At 39.3% G+C, this 20,436-nt stretch overlaps 1 protein-coding gene across 1 annotated transcript; it reads right to left on the minus strand.

Moving 5' to 3' along the window:
• Positions 1–12,105: 12,105 nt before the first annotated feature.
• On the minus strand, positions 12,106–19,682 carry ctsba (cathepsin Ba). Its single transcript, XM_023299833.3, has 11 exons — positions 19,524–19,682; positions 16,369–16,496; positions 16,196–16,281; positions 15,870–15,984; positions 15,497–15,612; positions 14,934–15,019; positions 14,697–14,843; positions 14,092–14,208; positions 13,782–13,910; positions 13,116–13,197; positions 12,106–12,874 (listed from the first exon to the last, which is right to left on the minus strand). The coding sequence occupies exons 2-10, from the start codon at positions 16,489–16,491 to the stop codon at positions 13,124–13,126; spliced, it is 993 nt and encodes a 330-aa protein (XP_023155601.1). The 5' UTR covers positions 16,492–16,496; positions 19,524–19,682; the 3' UTR covers positions 12,106–12,874; positions 13,116–13,123.
• Positions 19,683–20,436: the final 754 nt, after the last annotated feature.

Below are 20,436 nucleotides of genomic sequence, written 5' to 3' on the forward strand. Positions count from 1 at the left end.
TTTCGTTAAAACATGTGGAAATTAATGGAAATTTCAATGTGCAATAAAGGTATTTCTTAAGTTCTTGCTTTTAAATGTGTTGGTGGTTTTTATTGTGCATATCTTGACAATATTATTTTAAAAGCAACATCTACATAGACAATGTAAAATACACATTATTAGAATTACACAAAGACCACATTGCTTATATTGCCAACATTTGTAATTTGTATTTCAGCATTATTTTTCATCAACATTACTGAAAATGCCAGATGAAAGTTTCCTCCAACATTTATAACAGTAAATTTGTAAAAAGTTGGCAAGAGTGTTCTGTAGTTCTTGAAAAGTAACATTTCACCACAACAGGTATGCTTAAAATTCAGTAGAACAAAAACCGCTTTGTTTCCACAGATCTGTGTTCATACAAATCATTCATCCCTATGAGAACATCTCCAATGTTTTTGTAAAACTCCTTGAATTTTTTTGTCCTATTTTTTTCCCGAATTTGCCTGGACTATGTAGAAATTTTAACTTTTAAAGTGGACTACGTAGAAACCTTGTGGTGTACTAGGAAGTTAGAAACATTAATTTGCTAATTAGCTATTCTTTTGTTTGAATCGTGCATATACACATTTTTAGACACATGTAACATCTCTCCTCCACATCCTGGCTCTTGTTGCCCAGATCTGCCTCCATAGTTGTGTTGCTTCCTCCTCAGTTTCAAGGAGTTTTTATGGTGGAATTTGTAATTAATATTGCAACATATCATTAAAATGAAAATAAACTGATATTTTGTTGTTGAGCATGTTCATTTATTGTAAATATCTGGACAATACAGTAAAAATAAAAGGTGAAAATGCAGTTAACTCCACCTGATACAACATCTTCAACAACTGATACAACATTAACAAGTACACCGATGTTCAGATAAGGGAGAAAGACATGGGAAAAGTCGTAGGAGAAAGAAAAAAAGAGGCAAAGGAGAAGAAAAAAGAGAAAAGAAAAGACAAGAGGAAGGAGAAAAATATGAGGAATAGAAGAAGAGGAAATGAACGGGGAGAATAATAAGCAGACAGGAGGAAAAGAGGAATGAGGACAAGCAGGAGATAGCAAGAAGAGTAGAAAGATGGAGACAAAGACAGGAGAAGAAAAAGAATGAGGAGATGAAGAGAAGAGGTGAAGAGTTGAAAAACAAGAGGAAGAAAGCGACAGAGAAGGAGGAGTGGAAAGATAAATACAAAGGAGGAGAAAGTACAAGACAGAAGGAGGAGGAGAAAGGACAAGAGGAGAAAAGGGGAGGAGAAAATACAAGACGACAGAAGGAGAAAAGAATATGGTAGAAAAGGAGAAGAATGAGGAAGAGAAAAAAGAAGATAAAGAGAAGATTAAGGAGAAAAATAGGAGTAGAAGACAGAAGGATGATAAGAAAAGAATGAAAAAGGGAGAACGGAGAAGATAGGAGAAGAAAAGAAGGAAAAAATTACTAGAAGAACACAGAAGCAGAAGACAGAGGAGGAGAAAGGAGAACACAGAAGTAGAAGAAGGAAAGAATGAGGGAGAGAGAACAACAAGGAGCAGAGGGAGGGAAAAAACAGCACAGGAAGACCGAATCAGGAAAAGACAAAAGGAGAAACAATAAGTCAGAGAAGGAGGAGGAGACAGAATGAATGAGGAAGAGGAGGAGGAAGAACAAGGAGTAAAGGGAGGAGGAAAACAAAGGAAAAAAAGAGTAGAGGAAAAAGGAGAAAAAGCAGTAAGCAAGAGGAGAAGACAAGAATGACAAGATGAAGGAGGAGAAGAAAAGAATGAGGGAGAATGAAGATGGAGAAAAAGAAGATGAAGAATAAGGAGTAAAGAGAGAAGACGTGAAAAAAGGGAGTAGTGTAAGGAGAAAAGAGAATAAAAAAAGAAAAGAATGGGGAAAAGCAGGAGGAGAAATAAGGAGACTGAAAGAGGAAGAGAAAGAAGGAAATGACAGAAAAAGAAGAGGAGAAAGGAAAAGACAGAAGGAGGAGAAAAATGAGAAGACAAGGACGAGAAGAATAGAATAAGGAAGAGAAGAGGTGGAGAAAAGGGAGGGAGAAGAAGAACAAGGAGTAGAGGGATGAAGAGATGATGAAGAAGACAGAAGTAGAAAGAAGGCAACAAACAAAATTAGGAAGAAAAGAAAAGAATGAGGAAACAGAGAAGACAGGAAGAGTAGAAAGGAGTTGAAGACAGAAGGAGGAGTAGAAAACAATAAGATGGAGGAAGAAGATTAGCGGGTGGAAGAATAGGAAAAAGATGAGGACGAAGGCAACAGAGTAGGAGAAAGTAGGAGTCATAGACAGAAACGAAGGATGAGAGAGAAGAAGACAGAAACGGAGGAGGAAAAAAGAGGAGATAGAAGGTGAAGACAGGAGGAGAAAAAAGGAGGAAGAACAAGAAGTGAGAAGAGATTGAAACATAGTCTGAGTAGTAGGTAAAAAGGATAAAGAATAGACAAGAATGAGGAAGAGAACAAAAGGAGAGGAAGACAGGAGGAGAAGAAAGGTGAAAACAGAAAAAGGATGAGAAGGACAGAATGAGGAAGAGAGGAAGGAAGAACTAGGAGTAACGTGAGGAAGAGGTGGAAAAGCAGCAGAAACATTAGGAGAGGGAGGAGAACATAAAAAAGGGGCGAAGGAGAAGAAAAGGGGATAGCAAAGAAGAGGAAGGAGAAAATAGGAGGAGTAGAAGAAGAAAAGAATGAGGAAGAGAAGGAAGAGAATAAGTAGACAGGAGGAGAAGAGAGGACTGAGGAATAGCAGAGTAGACAAAGCAGGAAGAGGAGAAAGAAGGAAAAGAAGACAGAAGGAGAAGAGAGGCAGCAGGGATGAGGAGATGAAGAGAAGGGGGAGATAAGAATGAAAGAGAGTAGATGAAGGAGGAAGAAGAGCAAGACAGGAAAAGCAAGAGGATGAAGGTGACAGGAGGAGGAGAAAGTAGGAGAAGACAGAAGGAGGAAGGAAAAAAATTAGGACCAGAAGAGGAAGATGGAAGAAAGAAGGAAAAATGAGGAAAAGAAAAGAATGAGGAAGAGCAGATGAGAAAGAATGAGACAAAGACAGGAGAGGAGTAAAAGAATGATGAGATGAAGAAATGGGGGTGATGAGGAGAATGAGGGAGAGTAGATGGAGAAGAACGATGAAGAGCAAGAGATGAAAAACAAGAGGAACAATGAAAAATAAGGAAAAGAAGGAGAAGAAAAGAATGAGGAAGAAAAACAAGGAGTAGAGGGAGAAAGAGATGAAAAGAGAGAGGAAGAAGGCAACAGAGAAGGAGGAGACAGAAGGGGAGAGAGGAGAAGAACAGAAGAATGAGGAAAAAAGAACAAGGAGTAAAATAGATGGAGATAGAAACAGTAGGAGAGGAAAAAGGAGAACAAAGAAAAAGGGCAGGAGAGGAAAAAGGGAGAATAGAGAAGAGGAAGGAGAAAAAGGGAAGGAGTAGAAGACAGGATGACTATTAAAAACAATTAAAAGGAGGAGAAAGGAGAAGACAATGGGGAGGAGAAAAGAAAAAGGTAGAAAAGGAGAAGAGAATAATAAGAAAGAAGGAAGAGAAGGATAAAAAACAATGAGGAGTAAAGGGAAGAAGAGATGGAGAAGTAGGAGGGAGGGAAAAGGGACAGAGGAGAAGAAATATAAAGAGCAAAGAGGAGAGGATGGAGAAAAATAGGAGAAGTAGAAAAAAGAAATAATGAGGAAGAGAAAAATAAGTAAGAGGAGGAGGAGACAGAAGAGGGAGGAGGAGAGAATGAGGAGGAGAATGAAGAAAAAGACAGTATAGGAGGTGAAAGGAGAAAACAGAAAAGAAAAAGGTAGAAAAGGAAAAGAGAAGAATGAGAACGAGAAGAACAAGGAGTAAAGGGAGGAAGACATGGAGAAGTAGAGAGGGAAAAAATTGCCAGAGGAGAAGATGGAGAAAAATACGAGGAGCAGTAGAAAAAAGAAAAGAATGAGGAAGAGAAGCGAAGGAAGGGAAGAATAATACCTAGAAGTAGACAGAAAGAAGAGAGGAATGAGGAAGATGAAGAGAAAATGAGGAAGAGTGGAAAGAGAAGGAAGAGGAGTGAAGGAGGAAGATGATAACAGCAAGAGGAGGAGGAGAAAGTGGGACAACACACAAGGAAGAGAAGGAAGAAAAAAGAGGAAATGAAAGAGGAGAAGAAAAGAATGAGGAAGGAGGAGGAAGAAAAACAAGAAGGGAGGGAGATATGAAAAAGAAGAGGAAGAAGGCAACAGAAGGAAGAGAAAGAAGGAGAAGAAGGTTGGAGTACAAAAGAATGAGCAAGGAAAGAACGAAAATAACAGAAGGAGAAAAGAGTAGAGGATGAAAGAAGCAGAACAAGAGAGAATAAGGAGAAAGGAGAGGAAGACAAAGAAGGCAGAAAAGTAGGAGTCAGACAAAGAAGGAGGAGAACGAATAACGAAAAGACAGGAGGATGAGAAGATGAAGATGACAAAATGAGGAGAAAGAAGAAAAGACAGAATGGGTAGAAAGAGGGATATGGGGAAAGAATGATAAGACAAAGAAGGAGAAAGGCAGAAAAGGGAGGAGGAGAAAGAAGGCGATGTCAGAAGGAGAAGAAGAATGAGGGAGAAAGAACACGCAGCATATGGAGGAAAAGTGAGTAGAAGACAGAAGCAGGAAAAGACAGGATAAAGAAGAAGAGAGAAGGAGGATGAGAAAGCAAGGAAAGGCAGAAGGAGGAAGAGAATGAAAGAATGAGAAAAAGAAGGAGGAGGAAGAACAGGGACAAAAGGAAGAGTTGGAAAAAGTAGCTGAAATGGAGGACAACTAAAGAAAAGAATAAGAGAAAGGAGTTAAACAAATAAGAGGGTGAAAAAAGAATGACAAGACAGGACGAGGAGAAGAGCAGGAGACAAAAAAGAATGAGGGAGAGAATGAGGGTAGTAGAAGAAGAAGAAGAATGGAGGGGAATAAGGAGTAAAGGGAGGAATTGATGAAAAAGAATAGTAGAAGAGGAAGGAGGAGAACATACAGAAAAAATAGAGTAAAAGAAGGAAGAAGACAATGACGAGCAGAAGAAAAGAATGAGGGAAAATGAAGATGGACGAAGAGAGAAAGGAGTAGTGTAAGGAGACAATGAAGAGAAGGAGGAGAGAAAAACGGAGGAAGAGAAGAATGGCAAAGAAATAAAGACTGGAGTGGAGGAGACAGAAAAAGAAAGGCTAAGAAGATGGAAAAGGAGGAGGAAAAAGGAAAAGACAAAAGGAGAAGAAAAGAATAAGGAAGTGAATGAGGTGGAGAAATGGGAGAGAGGAAAAACTCTAGTAGAGGGATGAAGAGATGAAAAAGACGACAGGAGGAGAAAGGAAGAAGACAGATGAAGAGGAGAAAAGAGGCAACAGAATTAGGAAAAAAGAAAAGAATGAAGAATAGAAGACAGGAGGAGGAGGAGGAAGAAAAGACCATGGAGCTAAAGAAGAAGTTGAAAGAAGAACAAGGAGTGGAATAAGGTGGAGAAGAAAAAACAGAGACAGGAAGAGAATATGAACAAAAAGGGAGAAATCAGGAAAAGAAAAGGGAGAAAGGGAAAGAAGAAGAGAAGAAAATGGAGAAAAAAGTCAGAGGCAGTAGAAGCAGAAAGGAGAACAAAAGGATAAATGTAAAAAGGGAGGCGATGGCAAGAGAGGAGAGGAAGGATGAGGGGATGAAGGGAGAGGGAGGAGGAAGAGAAAGAGGATTAGAAGATACGAATAAGAGTAGTAAGAGAGGAAGGAGGAGGGCATGGTAAAACCAGAGAACAACAAAAGAGAAACAGAGGTGAAGAATAAAACTACAACATTTTTTAAATAGCCAGTTATAGAACACCACCCAAAGGCCATTAATTAATCAGCTAGGAGACATCATCAAGAGGTGAAGAAAGAAAGAAAGAAAGAAGGCAATAAAGGCAGAAGGAGAAGAAGACAGAAGGATGAGAAAGGAGAATAACAGAATAAGAGAGGAGGAGAAGAATGAAGAGGGAAAAATGAGAAGAAAATGGGAGAAGAATGGAAGAGAAGGAAGTGGAAGAGCAAGGAGTAAAGTGAGGAAAAGTAGCAGAAATAGGAGAGGAAGGAGAACATGAAGAAAAAAGGCAGAGAAGAAAAAAGGAACAAAGAGGAGAGAAGAGGAAGGAAAAAAAGAGTAGAATAAGACAAGGAGATAAGAAAAGAATGAGGAAGAGAAGACAAAGGAGGAAGAGGAGGAGATAGATAGAAGGAGCTCAAAGAAAGAGAAGAGAGAGGGAGCAGGAGGGGAAAAAGAATGAGGAGAAAGAGGAGGATAATAAGAGAGGGAAGAGATTAACCGAATGAGTGAGAGAATGAGGAAGAGTAGAAGGACAAAAAGGAGGAAGAGGAACAAGGAGTAAAGGGAGGAAGAGATGAAGAAGAATGAGTAGAAGAAGAAGAAGAAGAATGAGAACAGGCAGGAAAAGTTTTAGCAGAGAAAATAGATGTGAAAAAGAGACAAAGAGAAACAGAAGAAAAGGAGGAAGAGTAGAAGGAGGAAAAAGAATAAGGAAAGAAGGAGGAGATGACATCAGATGAACAAGGAACAAAGATTCGAAGAGATAAGAAAAGAGTGGTAAATGGAGAAGAAAATTGAGATGAAGAAAAAGAAGGAGGAAGAGAACAATGACAAAGACAGAGACAGTAAAAGAGGAGAAGAATGAAAAGACAGAAGGAGAAGAACACAAGGAAGGAGGAGAAAGACAGAAAAAGAGGTAAAAGGACATGAAGACAGAGAAGGAGTAGAAAAGAAAGATGTAGACATGAAGGAAGAAGAACAAGGAGTGGATGGTGGAACAGGTGAAAAGGAAAGAGGGAGGAGAAGACAGGAGGATGAGGAGAAAGGAGAAGACAGAACAATAGGAGAAAGAAGGCAGAAAGAGGAGGAGAAAAGAATGAAAAACAAGGAGTAGAATGAGAGAGACTATGAAGTAAGTAGTAGGAGAGGAAGAGAACATGAAGAAAAAAGAAGGTGGAGGAGAAGAACAAAGAGGAGTAGGAAAAGAGAAAGGAGAAAATAAGGAGTAGAAGAAGAAGACAAGGAGCTGGTGAAAGAAAAAGAGGAAAAGAAGGAGGAAATGAATGAGGAGAAAGGAGTCAAAGACAGTAGAAGAAGGAAGGAGAAGAAGTCAGAGGAGGAGGAAGGAGACAAAGACAGAAAGAGGAAAGAATGAAGGAGGAACAAAAACGAGGAGTAGAGGGAGGAGTAAAAGGAGCAGAAGAAGGCAGGAGAAAATAATGAGGGAGAGTAGATGGAGAAGAAGAGGGAGGAAGAAAAACAAGACATGAAAAAATAGGAAGAAGGAAAAAAATGGGTAGAAGAAGAAAAGAATAAGGAAAACAAGGAGTAGAGGGAGAAGGATGAAAAGAGAGAGGAAGAAGGCAACAGGAGACAGAAGGAGGAGGAGAAAAGGAAAAGAAGAAAGAAAAGAAGGAGGAGAACAAAGAAAACGCAGAGAAGGAAAAAGGAAGAACAGAGAAGAGGAAGGAAAAAAGGAGGAGTACAAGACAAGAAAAAATAAGTAGGAGAAGACAGAAGAAGGAGAAGAAAAGAGAATGAGGACGAGAAGGGAGAAAAAATGAGAAAAAGAAGAGGGAGGAATAAAACAAGGAGTAGAGGGAGGAAGAGGTGAAAAAGGAGAGGAAGAAGGCAACAGAGCAGGAGAAGGAAGGAGGAGACAGAAGCAGGAAGTGAAGAATATGGAAAAAACAGAGTAAAAGGATGAAGAGATGGAAATGCAGCAGAAAAGGAAGGAGAACAAAAAATAAATGAGAGGAGGAGAAGAAAAAAGGAGAAAACGATGAGTGGAAGACAGGAGGACTATTAAAATGAAAAGGAAGAAGGAGAAGACAGAAGGAGAAGATAGAAACAAGGAGGTGAAAGAAAGACAGAATGGGGAAGAGAAGGAAGAGGGGCAATGAATAAAGGGAGGAAGAGATGAAAAAGAATAGGAGAAGAGGAAGAAGACAAGAGGAAGAAGAGCAAGGAGTGGAGGGAAGAAGAGATGAAAAAGAAGAGGAAGATGAAGGAATTAGAAAGAAGGACAAGAAGACAGAAGGAAAGCAAAGTAGACAGGAGAAAAAAGAGAAGACAGAAGCAGATGAAAAGAATAAAGAAATGAAGGAGGTGGAGAAAAAGGAGAAGAAGAACAAGGAGTAGAGAGATGAAGAGATGATGAAGATGACAGAGGGAGGAGGAGAAGGGAGGAGTCATGGACAAAGAGAAATAAAGAGGAGAAGAAGAAAAGAATGAGGAATAGAAGAGGGGGAGGAAAAGAATGAAGAACAAGGTGTAGAGTGAGGAAGACACTGTAGTAAGAGTAGTAGGAGTAGAAAAAGAAGAACAAAGAGGAGAAAAGGAAGAGATGGAAAAATAGGAGGAGTAGCCAAACACAAAAGGAAGAGAAGGAAAAATTAAGACAAGAAGACAGGAGGAGAAAGGAGGAGTTGAAGACAGGAGTAGTAAAGAATGACGAAATGGAGGAGGAAAAATGTGGAGTAGAGGGAGAAAGATTTAAAAAAATAAGATGAACAGGGTGACAGTAGTAGAAGGAGAAAGCAGGAGTCAGACAGAGACAAAAGAGAAGAGAGAAAGGGAATAGGAGAAGGAAGACGACAAATGAAAATGGAGAAAAAAGAAGAGAAAGAGAATTAGAAGACAGAGAAGAGCAGTAAGAAGGGAAGTAAGAGGAGAACATGATGAAAAAAGGACGACAAGAAAAGAAATGAGGCAAAGAATAAGGAGAAAAACTAGCACATTTCTAAAATACACGGTTTCAGAACACCACCCAAAGGCCACTTATCTGTCATCTCTGAGGTGAGAAGGTCCACAATCACATCAGGAGACCTGAAGGTGGAAAACAAGGATCAGTGAACACATTGACTTTCTGGACAGTAAACATGTTAACAAATGTTGGTGACAATTAGATCAAATAGCAAAAGATCACCAAAACATAAACCATGTTAGAACACAATGCTTCAAACCCACCAAAATTATACCACATGCTTTCATATTTGTATGAATTAAGCCATCATTCTTCAGTCTGGAGGGCTGTGAGCAGCTACAGGGACAGAAAGTCAAATAAGCCCCCACCAGAAAAGGTCTCAGGAAAAACATGGGTTTCCAGACCATTCAACACAAGTACAAAATCTTCAGTCAGACATTTAAAACACTGAGAAAAAAAAAACACTGAAAAGTCCTTTAGTGTGTAATGACAGCTTATCTGAATAAACACTGCCCTGAAAGCTCTGATGAGTTCAGGATTCATCCAGAATCAGAACATTATTTACCATTGGGCTCAGTGTTTAAGAGTGTAAATACACACATCACTTTCAGTTTAAAGAAGCACTTATAATTTCTGCTGCTGCAAGCTGCAGATATTTAATAGTTTTAAAAGTATGTCATCCGCAGTGAGCTTTAGGCAGCAAATATATCTGCAGGTCTGGTGATATTTCTGAAAAATCCACAATTAAATTCTGTTAAAATTGAACAACATTACTGTTTTACAAATTAACTTGGAATCAGAGAGTTTGAAAAGAGGGTCTGGGCACGGTCAGTGATTCAGAGGGAACAGCTTATTTTCATGATGCTATGTGTACTGTGTTTACAAGATGAGGCCACATCAAGTAAACATCAACTACAAAACACTGATACAGTCAAACAGCTGCAGTTTACAAAACCACTCAGAATGACGCTAAACCTTGAACACTTTGACATTATGAGAGGTCAGCAACAGGCCTCGTCCGAAATAAACACAAATGTATGAGCTTCTGTGACACTAGCTTGGAAACTGGAAATCAAACATCGTACAGGAGGCACGAAACGCGCAGTTACTCACAGTTATAGAAGAAAACAGCAGAAAGCTCGGTTTGTCTCGGAGAGATGAAATAACAGGTGGAGTATCAGCTCCGAGTTCAGAAAAACACGAATCTGACGGTGTGTCTCTAAAACAACATCCTAACGTCAGTTCACAAACAGGATCAGCTCTGAACTGAAAAAGACCCGATGTCCAGACATTTTCAACCAGCTAAACACAGCTACTGTCTCTGAGCCTGGCCGTGGTGACGTCATAAAGCCTCGCCGAACACTTCTGCTAACCGTTGCCATGGTTTCCACAAATAAACTCTTGGAGCATCTTTTGAAAAATGGTCTCGACGCCATTTTGTTTCCAAACATTTCAACACCAAATTCCAGAAAAATGCACGTCCTCCAACCCAAATAACAGTTTTACGAATCACTGCAGAATTCACAACACATTCTTTACGTTTCCCACTGTCGTTGTTTCTCTGATGTCCGTGATGTTCAGGTGGAGAAGAAACGCCCGTTGACACTGACTTTCTTAATAAGAACTTTATTAAAAGAAAGAACAGTATCGTACAGACAGGAGCTGTCTGGAAGGATGTCACCCAATGATCCTCCTCGAACAAAGACCAACGGTCAGTTTTTATACCTTCTAGCAACGTATAGAATTACAGCATCTGGTTTACAACCCCACTAAAGAGTGACAACTCCTCAGACAAGAGTCCCCTTCTGTGCATTCCTAAGGGTCACAAATCAGCTATAGGTTAACAGTGGACCCCAAAGTCAACACAGCATAGGATTTCTGGAGCCTGAAAACACATTCTCAGTACTTACTACCATCTGTTAGTTAAAAGTTCACTCTATGGTCAATAACCACCAGAACCACCTGTTAGTTAAAAGTTCACTCTATGGTCAATAACCACCAGAACCCACACCAGACCAGATACTTCACCACAATTTTTCAGACAAAATAACGCTCAAAAATAAGAAATTTACACCAAGAAAATGTCAAAATCACCCAAACTGTTTTTCAAACAGGCCGTCAAGCATTACGGTTACTTAAATTTTAAATTCAAGAATTTATTCTAAATTTTCTTCTGAAATCGCGTTCAGAGTTTTTGTGGAGGTCAGTTAACGTGTCATGCTCAGCAGAAACATGAGTTTTATTTTCTTACCTGTGTGCTGACTGTCCAGGTCTGTCAGGCCTCCAAACAGCAGCTGCTCTTCTGTCTGACCCGTTTATCCAGCGGGTTGCCTTTCTTCTTCTTCTTCTCAGTAATCCACTGAATTTGTTCTTCAACAAGGTCCATTCTTCAGATGCTTTTCAGCGTTTCAAATCGCCACAGTTCAACTTTCCAGCGTTCAGTTTCTCCAACAAGTCGGGTCCAAATCGAAGTGCAGAATGACAGTTGAAAGATCTGCACCGTTCGCTGCGCGTCATCGTTGTTTCCATGGTGTCAACGTGACGCGCGCATGTGCGTGACAAACGTTGATATGAAGTTAAATGTATGATCTATACCGTCAGATTAATTGTTTCTGAAGGACATTTTCCACCTATATGCACGAGTATTAAAAACTATACGGAGCCCAAACTTATCTTACACAACTAGTAAATGAACTTTATCCTATAAGATCAGCCTCTGATTGAAGGATAATATATTGATGGACAAACCATCTGTATGTTTGGGTTCACCTTCAAAATAAGAGCCTTTACCTAGTAACAGAACTTAGTGAGAGGCTCTGCTGTAACCTTGATGTTTTTATTTTTCCTTTCTTAAGTCTCACTTTTATAACCAAGAAAATCTTCTTGGTTAGATCTGCTGTGTAGGACTAGATGCTGATATCCCTTCTTATATACATGAGACACCCAAGACTCTGTGGGATGGTCAAATGAGTGAGGGCATCGTCTGGGTTGTCAAGTGAACGTCCTCCTTCATCTGTGCCCACGACACCTCCAGAGGGTTCAGCAGTGAATCCCAGCATCCTAGGTTCACCCTCTAGATGTTGTTTACTCACCTGAAGGCCCAGCCAGGTGGAGTCCTTAAATAAATATATACGTTTGCAACGTCTAAGAGAGAGAAGGATAAAAAGCGCCCAGAGAAAGTTGTAGGATGCCAGATTATCAATATAAAAACACCAAGACGTTAAAATGAACACATCAGGGTTTGTGTGATATGCTGACTTTCAGTTTTTATTTTTTTAATATTAATCTCGAGTTAGGCTTGTTAGGTTTGAAATCAGTCAATAAATGTTAGAGATTGAGTAAAAACCCAGAGGGACAAAAGATTCATTACATTTTTTATTTAATTAAAAACAATGTGCCAATATTTTTGATTAATACAGGCAAACAAATACACTCCATCTTATTTCCTAGTGTATTTAAAAAAGGTTCAATTCTCATCTTTTTTAAAAACTTAAAAACACTAACAAGCATCAGTTACAGAGTGCATCAGTTATCATGTGGAGTAGCAGTGGTTGCATCTGTCAAATAAAAGCAGCAATCAACATAAAAAACTGAGATAGTTGTAAATTACACTCATACAAACATCTCATTTGCTTCATTAGGCATAACTTAAAATTCACTGAAAATTCAATTAAAATTCAATTATATCCTGCATTGCTCTAAAATGGCCTACAGTGTCCACATGTGCAGAAAAAGTGGACCAAGATAATTCAATCTGCAACAGTGACAGTGTGCATCAAAGCAGCAGAGATACAATTAAATGCACAGGCATGTCTTTATACATTATCCTCCTGTGTAAATTTTACACTAACTTTTTCTTTTGTCCTCTCAGACAAACCATCCCTTCAATGGAGATTTGTGCACAGGCACATTCTAGCTATTTTTGCTAAGAGATCTATAAATCCATCTTAGTGAATTGAAGGCTGCTTGAGTTTTTCTGTGGCACGCACAGCATGTGGCTTCCTTTAAACAGCAAAGTGATCAGTTGTCTCTAAAAGGACTAAAAGCAGTAAATTGCGGTCACAGTTCTGTGACAGATAAGCGGAGTGTGTTGCCCTCTAGTGATGATGTAACGACGCTGCACCTCAAAACCTGCATGACAAAAAGAACAGTCGACTTACAGCCACAACTACACTAACACTTGCGTTGATAGACTTGAAATGGGACCTATTGAGGCAGGAAAAGGAATTTGTTCATTTGCAATCCAATCTGTGTTAAGAGATAAACTATTGCAACACAATACCAGAGTTATGCTTTCAATGTACACAATATTCACAAGCTTGTTTATGGCAAATACTTTACATCCTTGTCACATGCTGGTTTACTTTCTTACCTTAGGTTTCATTTGGGAATTCCTGCCACAATTTCAGACTCAATACCACAGTGATCAGATCCACGCAGGATTTTAAAGAATCCTGAAGATCAGACACAAAATCAATTAGTTCAGTGTAAAAAGGTCAATTAAGAAAAAGCATGCATATTTATAGGCATTGTATTTTTTATTCATCTGGAGTGTGTGAGTATACAGTAGATCTCATTCTTTATAAATGTGGCAGATGCATGTGCTTACACACGCACGTCAGAATTGTAAATGTACTGGTATAAAAGAGCCATACCATAGTGTGAAACTTATTAGTGAAAATGTACCTAAAGGGAAATAAACTCATGTTTTGCATATGATATCTTAATTTGGAAAGTTTTGAGTTGAGATAAACATAGTGAAGTAAGACGTGTATCAAGATAGTGACTTAACTGAATGCAGTGTAATTCAATTACCCTGCAAAGTGATCTGTCTTTATGAAGGTTATATTTTTGAGACACTGTGAGAGAAATGCTGGTTCAGCAGTGTGGTCACTTAAGGCTGTAGGTGGTGTGTTGTACAGCATTATACTGCAGTGATTCTAATATCCCACTGTCTTTGCATAGAAATGCTGTTGTTTATAATGAAAGTGACTATTTTGTGCAAATTAAAAGTAGTAAAATACATGTCTCTGCTTACCATTATCACCCCAGTCAGTGTTCCAGGAGTTGGCACAGAGCCAGTAGGGAACACCATCCTCCTCTCCCCAGCCCAGGATCTTGATGGCATGTCCACCCAAAGGAGAGCCTGACACGTGCTGATACACACCTGGAGACAAGAAGAGGACGCATGAAACACAAGAGGGAAACACGAGGTCAGAATCAACACTGTACACAATCGCTGAACAGAATATGCAGTTAGGGTTCACCCTGTATTCAACAGGTGCAGTGCACATATTCAGTGTGAGGTGTGTTTATATTACATCTGGTAGGGGTGCATGTGTTCTTACCAGACTTGTACAAGACAAAGTCTTCATAGACTGTAAATGCTCCCTCTACTGGGCCATTCTTGTATATCTCAGTCTGAATGTGCGTCTCGTCTGACTCCACGCTGTAAGACGATTTACCTGAAACACATTTTGGATTAGGATCTTGCTGCATATGTGTGTGTGTGTGTGTGTGTGTGTGTGTGCGTGCGTGCGTGCGTTCACCAGCATTAGGGTTAGACTCATCTTTAGGACATAAACATACTGCCTGTGGCACATGAAAGTGGTTAATAAAGCTATGATTCTGTGTCAGAGCAACAAAATTTTTCTTTTATAAACATTTATGCATGCACAAAAGACATTTAGGATAGTAAATGTTGAACTGAGACCCTTTATTATTTAAATTGTTTTCATGTTATATAATTACCCACAAAACAGAACTAACCTGATTCATAACCAGACTTAATGTAACAAACTAAATATTTCAATCAATTGTAGGGTGGAACAAGACATAGTTCAAATGTTAAATATAATTTCTCCTTTTATATAGTAAATACAAGTGAATATGCAACACCACACAGCTAACATTATTATCACACTAATCATTACACTTCTTTTGCCTTTCTTACCAAAGTGCTTGTCTTTTTTGTAGGTGGGTGTGTATCCAGATTCACACTTGGTGATGCACTCAGGTGTGTTGCCACCTTCTCCAGTGCAGGCAGGTCTGCTGCCATTCACATGGTGCTCACAGGGAGGAATGGTGTAGGGACGACAGCCTGTAGGCACAAAGATATTCCGTCTGCATTATAGACACGTCTAAACACATGTACACCACTGCAAGGGTCTTATCACAGACACTAACTCACCAATGTGGGAGTCATATAGACCTCCAGTGACAAGTCCCTCACTGGTCCAGAAGTCCCAGGCAGCTGAGGGGTAGCCACCATTACATCTAAAAACAAGACCAAAAACAAAAGCAAATAAATACCAAATTTTCATCCTTTACTTAATATACTCAACCTGTGCGTCCAACTCTCAATGTTCCCACTGCACCATATAGGGAGGCACTGAGCTGATTTTATTTCTCCCAGTGTCGATTCTTTATGCAACCTCTTGGTACTGAAGCCAGCTAACATTCATTGAAAGTGCTCTTTCCACATTTAAAATATGTAAGCCTTATTCTGTGGAACTCACCAGAATTATTTTCATCTTGGTCACATTATAGCATGAAATCTTTCACTCATGAGCTTAGATCGAGTTAAAATACATTTTTCACCCTTTAAATACCCAGTAATTTAAATTTTTAAACTGCATTCTTAAATACCAAGCTCTGGTTTATCATCCACATGCTACAAGTCACTGGAATTATCTACTGGGGACTACTGAATATGACAAAGTAAAGAAATACTGCCGTTTCGCTGCCTCTTACCCCATGCCACAGCTGTCACAGCAGGTCAGCAGATCCTCGGAGGAGATCTCCACACTGACTTTGGCATTGCTGTGGATGCATACACGGTCGGAGATGGCCTCTGCAGCACCGAATGCCTGAGAGCAGAACAAAGACATTGAGTCTACAATTGACATTGTAATTGATCATAGCATCAAAATTAGACAGGTAGAAATATTGGTAACCTGACGTCCATCAGTTTTAGGCTTTTTTTCGACTTTAATTTTTGTTTTGTGAAGTTTTACCTTATCTGAATTGAGGGGCCTTGGGATGGAATTCATCACATGCTGTTTAACTACGAAGCTTTTTAAGGCCAACATTCCAGCTACATATGGTCAGTGACTTAATATCTCACCCAGCAGGATCCACAGGAGCCCTGGTCTCTGATCTCCTTCAGGGTAGGACAGTTGGGCCACTGCTCTCTGGCATCAAAATCTTTAGGCAGCTTTAGGTCTCCAGCATACTGAACCCTACAGAGGAAAACAGAGTCAGGTATTACTCTGTGAGTGTGCTGTATAACTTGATGTACTGGTGTCGCTTAGAAGGTGCGCCAGTTTTACTCAGTGACACTGAAAACGCTGTCAAATTTACACAGTTAATTCACTGACATGAAAGTATATTGAAATACTACATGATCTACTATGATTCATAACCATCACACAAAGTACGTGTGACACTCACATGACTGGCAGTTTAGGTCCCTTCAGCATTGTGCCGCAGAGTTTCTTGACGTAACTGTAGTCAACATTGTGGAAGTTGTGACCAGCCTGCAGGACAGGAAGGAGATTCAGTCAAACAAAGCCACTTTTATTCATTGACGGATGTCTGAAGAAAGGGAAAAAAATAAAACTCACCTTCCAGGTAGTATTGATCTTATTGATGTAGTTGACCATTTCATTGGACATTGGTTGAAGGCGAGGTCTGGCCAGGCTCATCGACAAGCTGGCAGCCAGTAGGAGGAAGGCTGCGTGCCACATTTTGCCTATAAAGACACAAAATGAAGAAGAGGCAAATTCATTTGTTACTTCCATTAAATACTGCACTCAAAAGTTTTGAGTTGAAGCGGTTAAATCAATTCTGACTCAATCACTAAACCTTAAATCATAACTTACCTAAGCCTGACAAATGCAGACTGTTTAAATTCAGGTCATGTTCTAATTCATTCATCACATAAATACTGAATGGATTACAATATCTTACAAAGAAAATTGCAGGACAACACGAGTTACAGAAATATACAGTTGGTACACAAAAAATAAAACAGTTATTGAAAACTGTAAGGGCTCTAACTTAACTGATGAAAAATTTCATTTGGCGTCAATAAAATCCTTAAGCAACACAATGCTGTGATTTGACACATGACAGCCCCCACTTAGATGCACTCCTGGAGTTACACGGCCAGCAAAAAAAGTTCTTAGTTGATTGAACATGGTCACATTGGTTGAAGCTACAAGTGGAACACACATATGGAGTGTACTTAAAGAGGTGAAGAAAACCCTCTTATCCTCAGTCATGCTGGTCAGAGCAAGTTCCAGTGGATAAACTGACTGCATCAACACACAGTATGCAGATTTCCACTAATTCACTACATGTAAATCTTTGGACTTGTTGGGTTTCTCTGCATAAATTTCGCAACGTACCTTATTATGCAAAGTGCCTTGAAATGACATATGTTGTGAATTGGCGCTATATAAATAAAACTGAATTGAATGGAAATCTATATTCACAGAGTAAAGAGAGGAACTTTACACTTACAATATAAAAGGACATTTGCTCTTGTGCAATGCCATTTTTCCTTGAAAAATACTCAATGCAAATATAGAAACTTGTGTATTTTTGATAAAAGAATCCCCTAAATGGCCCCAGTGTATTCATAATACAGACCATATTATGGGCAGTGAAATGCATCTCTGAGAGTTGAGTTCAGCTCCATTAAAGATCCTAATGTAGTCTATTAAACAGAAGTTGGGAATGTGCTCAGGATATGCAGGAAGTCTAGCAAAATCAATACCAAAGCAGACACGGTGCTTCTTCTATGATGGGATTAGCTTAGAATTTAAGGTCAAAATACAACTGGTGATTTTGTTTGACCCACTAGTGCTTCAAAACTAACCAAAACTAAATTGAACAAAATTTCACATGGACTTAATTTGCAACTTAGGTGTAGATGTTCAGTTTTGGCAATTTGCCTTACAGACTGAGAACAAAAGCCAGTCTTGTTTGGCACCTGTAAACTCAGCACACCTGTTTAGGCATGCCTTTTCTACATTTGAATGCTAGTGAAACTGGTTTCATATCACATGAGCGAGCCTGATGGAACATCATCAGCAAAAAAGTACACAAAAGGAAGTAAGAACTGAAAATTCCCCACCACAGAAGGACATGTGCTCTGAAATCACGCTGAAGTACCACTTTCCTTCTCTACAGTCTAAACCAAGCTCTTTTCAAGTCACTTCAGAAGTGTATTTACCATCATAAAGTTCTGGTTATGTGTTGTATGTACAGAGATTTCAGTGGGTCCACCAGCTGTTGGATACTCTACTATTGTAGTGCATGCCTTGTGAAAATATGATTACTACCAAGAAATTATTTGTTGAGTTTCTAGAGAAGTGGCTGAACCACAAAAAGACATGTCAATGAAACAGTGGATGTGATTTAGGGAAGTGAAACATTAGCTTACCGACATGCACTGCTGGCTGTCCTAAAGGAATTAGTACATCAATTACTGTCAACGCACACATCACTGCAACACCAAGGAAACATTATGTTGCTGAGTCACAGTGGACGGTTTCGAGGCCTTTCTTTGAAAATACTCTTATAGCTCTTAAATTCTCTGAAACAAAAATAGCCCCCGTTTTCAGAATGGTACAAGTGTTTTTCTGATGGTAACCTACAGATTCCTATCTGACTTTTAAAGGTCAAGAGGTTGTGAAACTGAGAAAAAGATGAGTCAGCACCCAAGTCACAAACACATCACTTAAGTTCCTCATCAATTCGGTACAACTGACTGACTTGATATAAATCCTATAGTGTTAGGCTGAGTTCAGCTGAAAGAGACCTTTGTTTCCTCAATCTTTTCTTATCTACATTAATCATGACAACACTGATAAGTATGCCTCTCTTTTTAAGTCTGTTATTTAAAACTACAACAAGTGGGTGGGACAAAGCAGTATTATCTCCTCCTTTTGCTCCACATATATGAACAAGGTGACACAGTTAGATAAACAAAACAGTAAAAATCTGGCTGTTTTGTCCTCTGCCTACTGCCAGATAAAACTCATTTCCTCATTTCCCGTCATAAGGGCCTGCTGACTATAAGCTGCCTAAGGTTCCGTATATTTAACAGTAAGTCTTTCTGGTAAAAGGGGATTTTTTTTCATTTCTTTGGCACTGAACACTACATGGGGACAAGCTGGACGATTATTTTAAGTTCCTATAGGTTTACTCATCCAGCTCTGACCCTCTGCTGGATCTCAGATATGTTGAAACAAGTCTCAGCCTCCCTGTTTTTGTAGATAGAGGACAGAGTGGCTGCGCTTATAAAACATAGTTTCACTTTCCATTCCTTGGAATCCCTCTGGTATCCTGTTTCATAATCATTTTACCCTCATGTTTACCATTATTTTCGCTGTGTAGCTGAGATATTGTCTGCCTACACTAGATTTAATTCTTTGATTTATCTTAATTATTAAATGATACGTGTGTGTTTGGACGAGTTAGCTCCACCTACATGTTTCACCTCTGACAGTAAAGTTAAATTGGGTCAGACAGTGAAAAACAACACGAGCTATGAAAAACAAATAAGCTCCCTGCGACAATGAAGACTGTTTCTCTGTAGTGGGTCGGAAATATTAACTAAACTTTACGGGTTAGCGTGTTTGAACAGACGTGTGACAGATTTAGCTAGCTGCTTTGTCTCCGAGTAAACAACGTGTTACTCACGTAAAAGTAGTAGTAGTAGTAGTAAAAGGTGAGAAAGAAAACAAAGACAACAAGAAAAATATATTACCTGTAGCTTGTCTGTCAGCTGTTAGTGTGGGTTTAGTTACTTCTTAGTGTCGAGCTCTTCTCCGTGTCTGTCTGTCTGATTCAGAGCGCAAGGGGCCTGTTTTATTTACCGTTGCAAGCACGTGAGCCGGTCACATGAACGCGGCTCACGTGACCACCGACACCCCAACGGTCACCGTCTACCTCCTGTGGTCGTCTGAACGTCTATGATCAGTGATTATTAATTACAGCGAATACTTATGAAGCCTAATCTGATTGTAATTGACCAAAACTCACCTTTAATAGTGGGCAGTGAGACACAGTTGATCTGATCTACTCCAATCTGACCGCTAGGTGGTGCTGAAGTTCACCATGTGCTTCAGAATTTCTCATGACAACCCTGCAATCTTTATTTGCTTACATTTTCCACGTTTGATGTAAGGTTTTCTGCTGCACTGTAAAGTACCCTCTAATGTTATAACTTCTCATGTGCAACAACATAATGTAGCGCTGTTACTTTTTTTAAAAAGTTTAACTCTATACTCTGTGGTTCTCCTACAATTTGGGTACATTTATCCATCCCGTCATATCATCTACAACCCTTTTCCATTCATCTCTGTCCTGGGCCAGCCTTTCCATTTCTTTCCTCTCTTGATTTCTGCCATGATGTTTTTGGTCTTATGGTTTTTGATCTTTTCCCTTGTGGGTTCCATTTTAAAGCTGTTCTTGCTATATTTGTTTGATCTTCTCATAAACTTTCACCTATGTAACTCCACTTTCTTTTTCTCATTTCTTCAGCAACAGGATTTTAATAGTTTTCTTTGCCCAGACTTTAAGGTTTTTTGATGTGGTTAAACCAAAGATTTGTCATAAGCACTAGGTGATGAATGCCTGGATTTTCTACACTTTGCAAGATGTTAGCTTCCAATATTCTG

This window comes from Amphiprion ocellaris, chromosome 1, assembly GCF_022539595.1.
Source record: "Amphiprion ocellaris isolate individual 3 ecotype Okinawa chromosome 1, ASM2253959v1, whole genome shotgun sequence".
NCBI classification, from domain to species: Eukaryota; Metazoa; Chordata; class Actinopteri; family Pomacentridae; genus Amphiprion; species Amphiprion ocellaris.

Coding starts and splice junctions, on each gene's coding strand:
- ctsba (XM_023299833.3), bottom strand. CDS start 16,491: ATGTGGCACGCAGCCTTCCTCCTACTGGCTGCCAGCTTGTCGATGAGC. Junction 15,613..15,869: donor GCTCCTGTGGATCCTGCTGG/GTGAGATATTAA, acceptor TTCTGCTCTCAG/GCATTCGGTGCTGCAGAGGC. Junction 13,198..13,781: donor CACTGACTGGGGTGATAATG/GTAAGCAGAGAC, acceptor TCTGATCTTCAG/GATTCTTTAAAATCCTGCGT.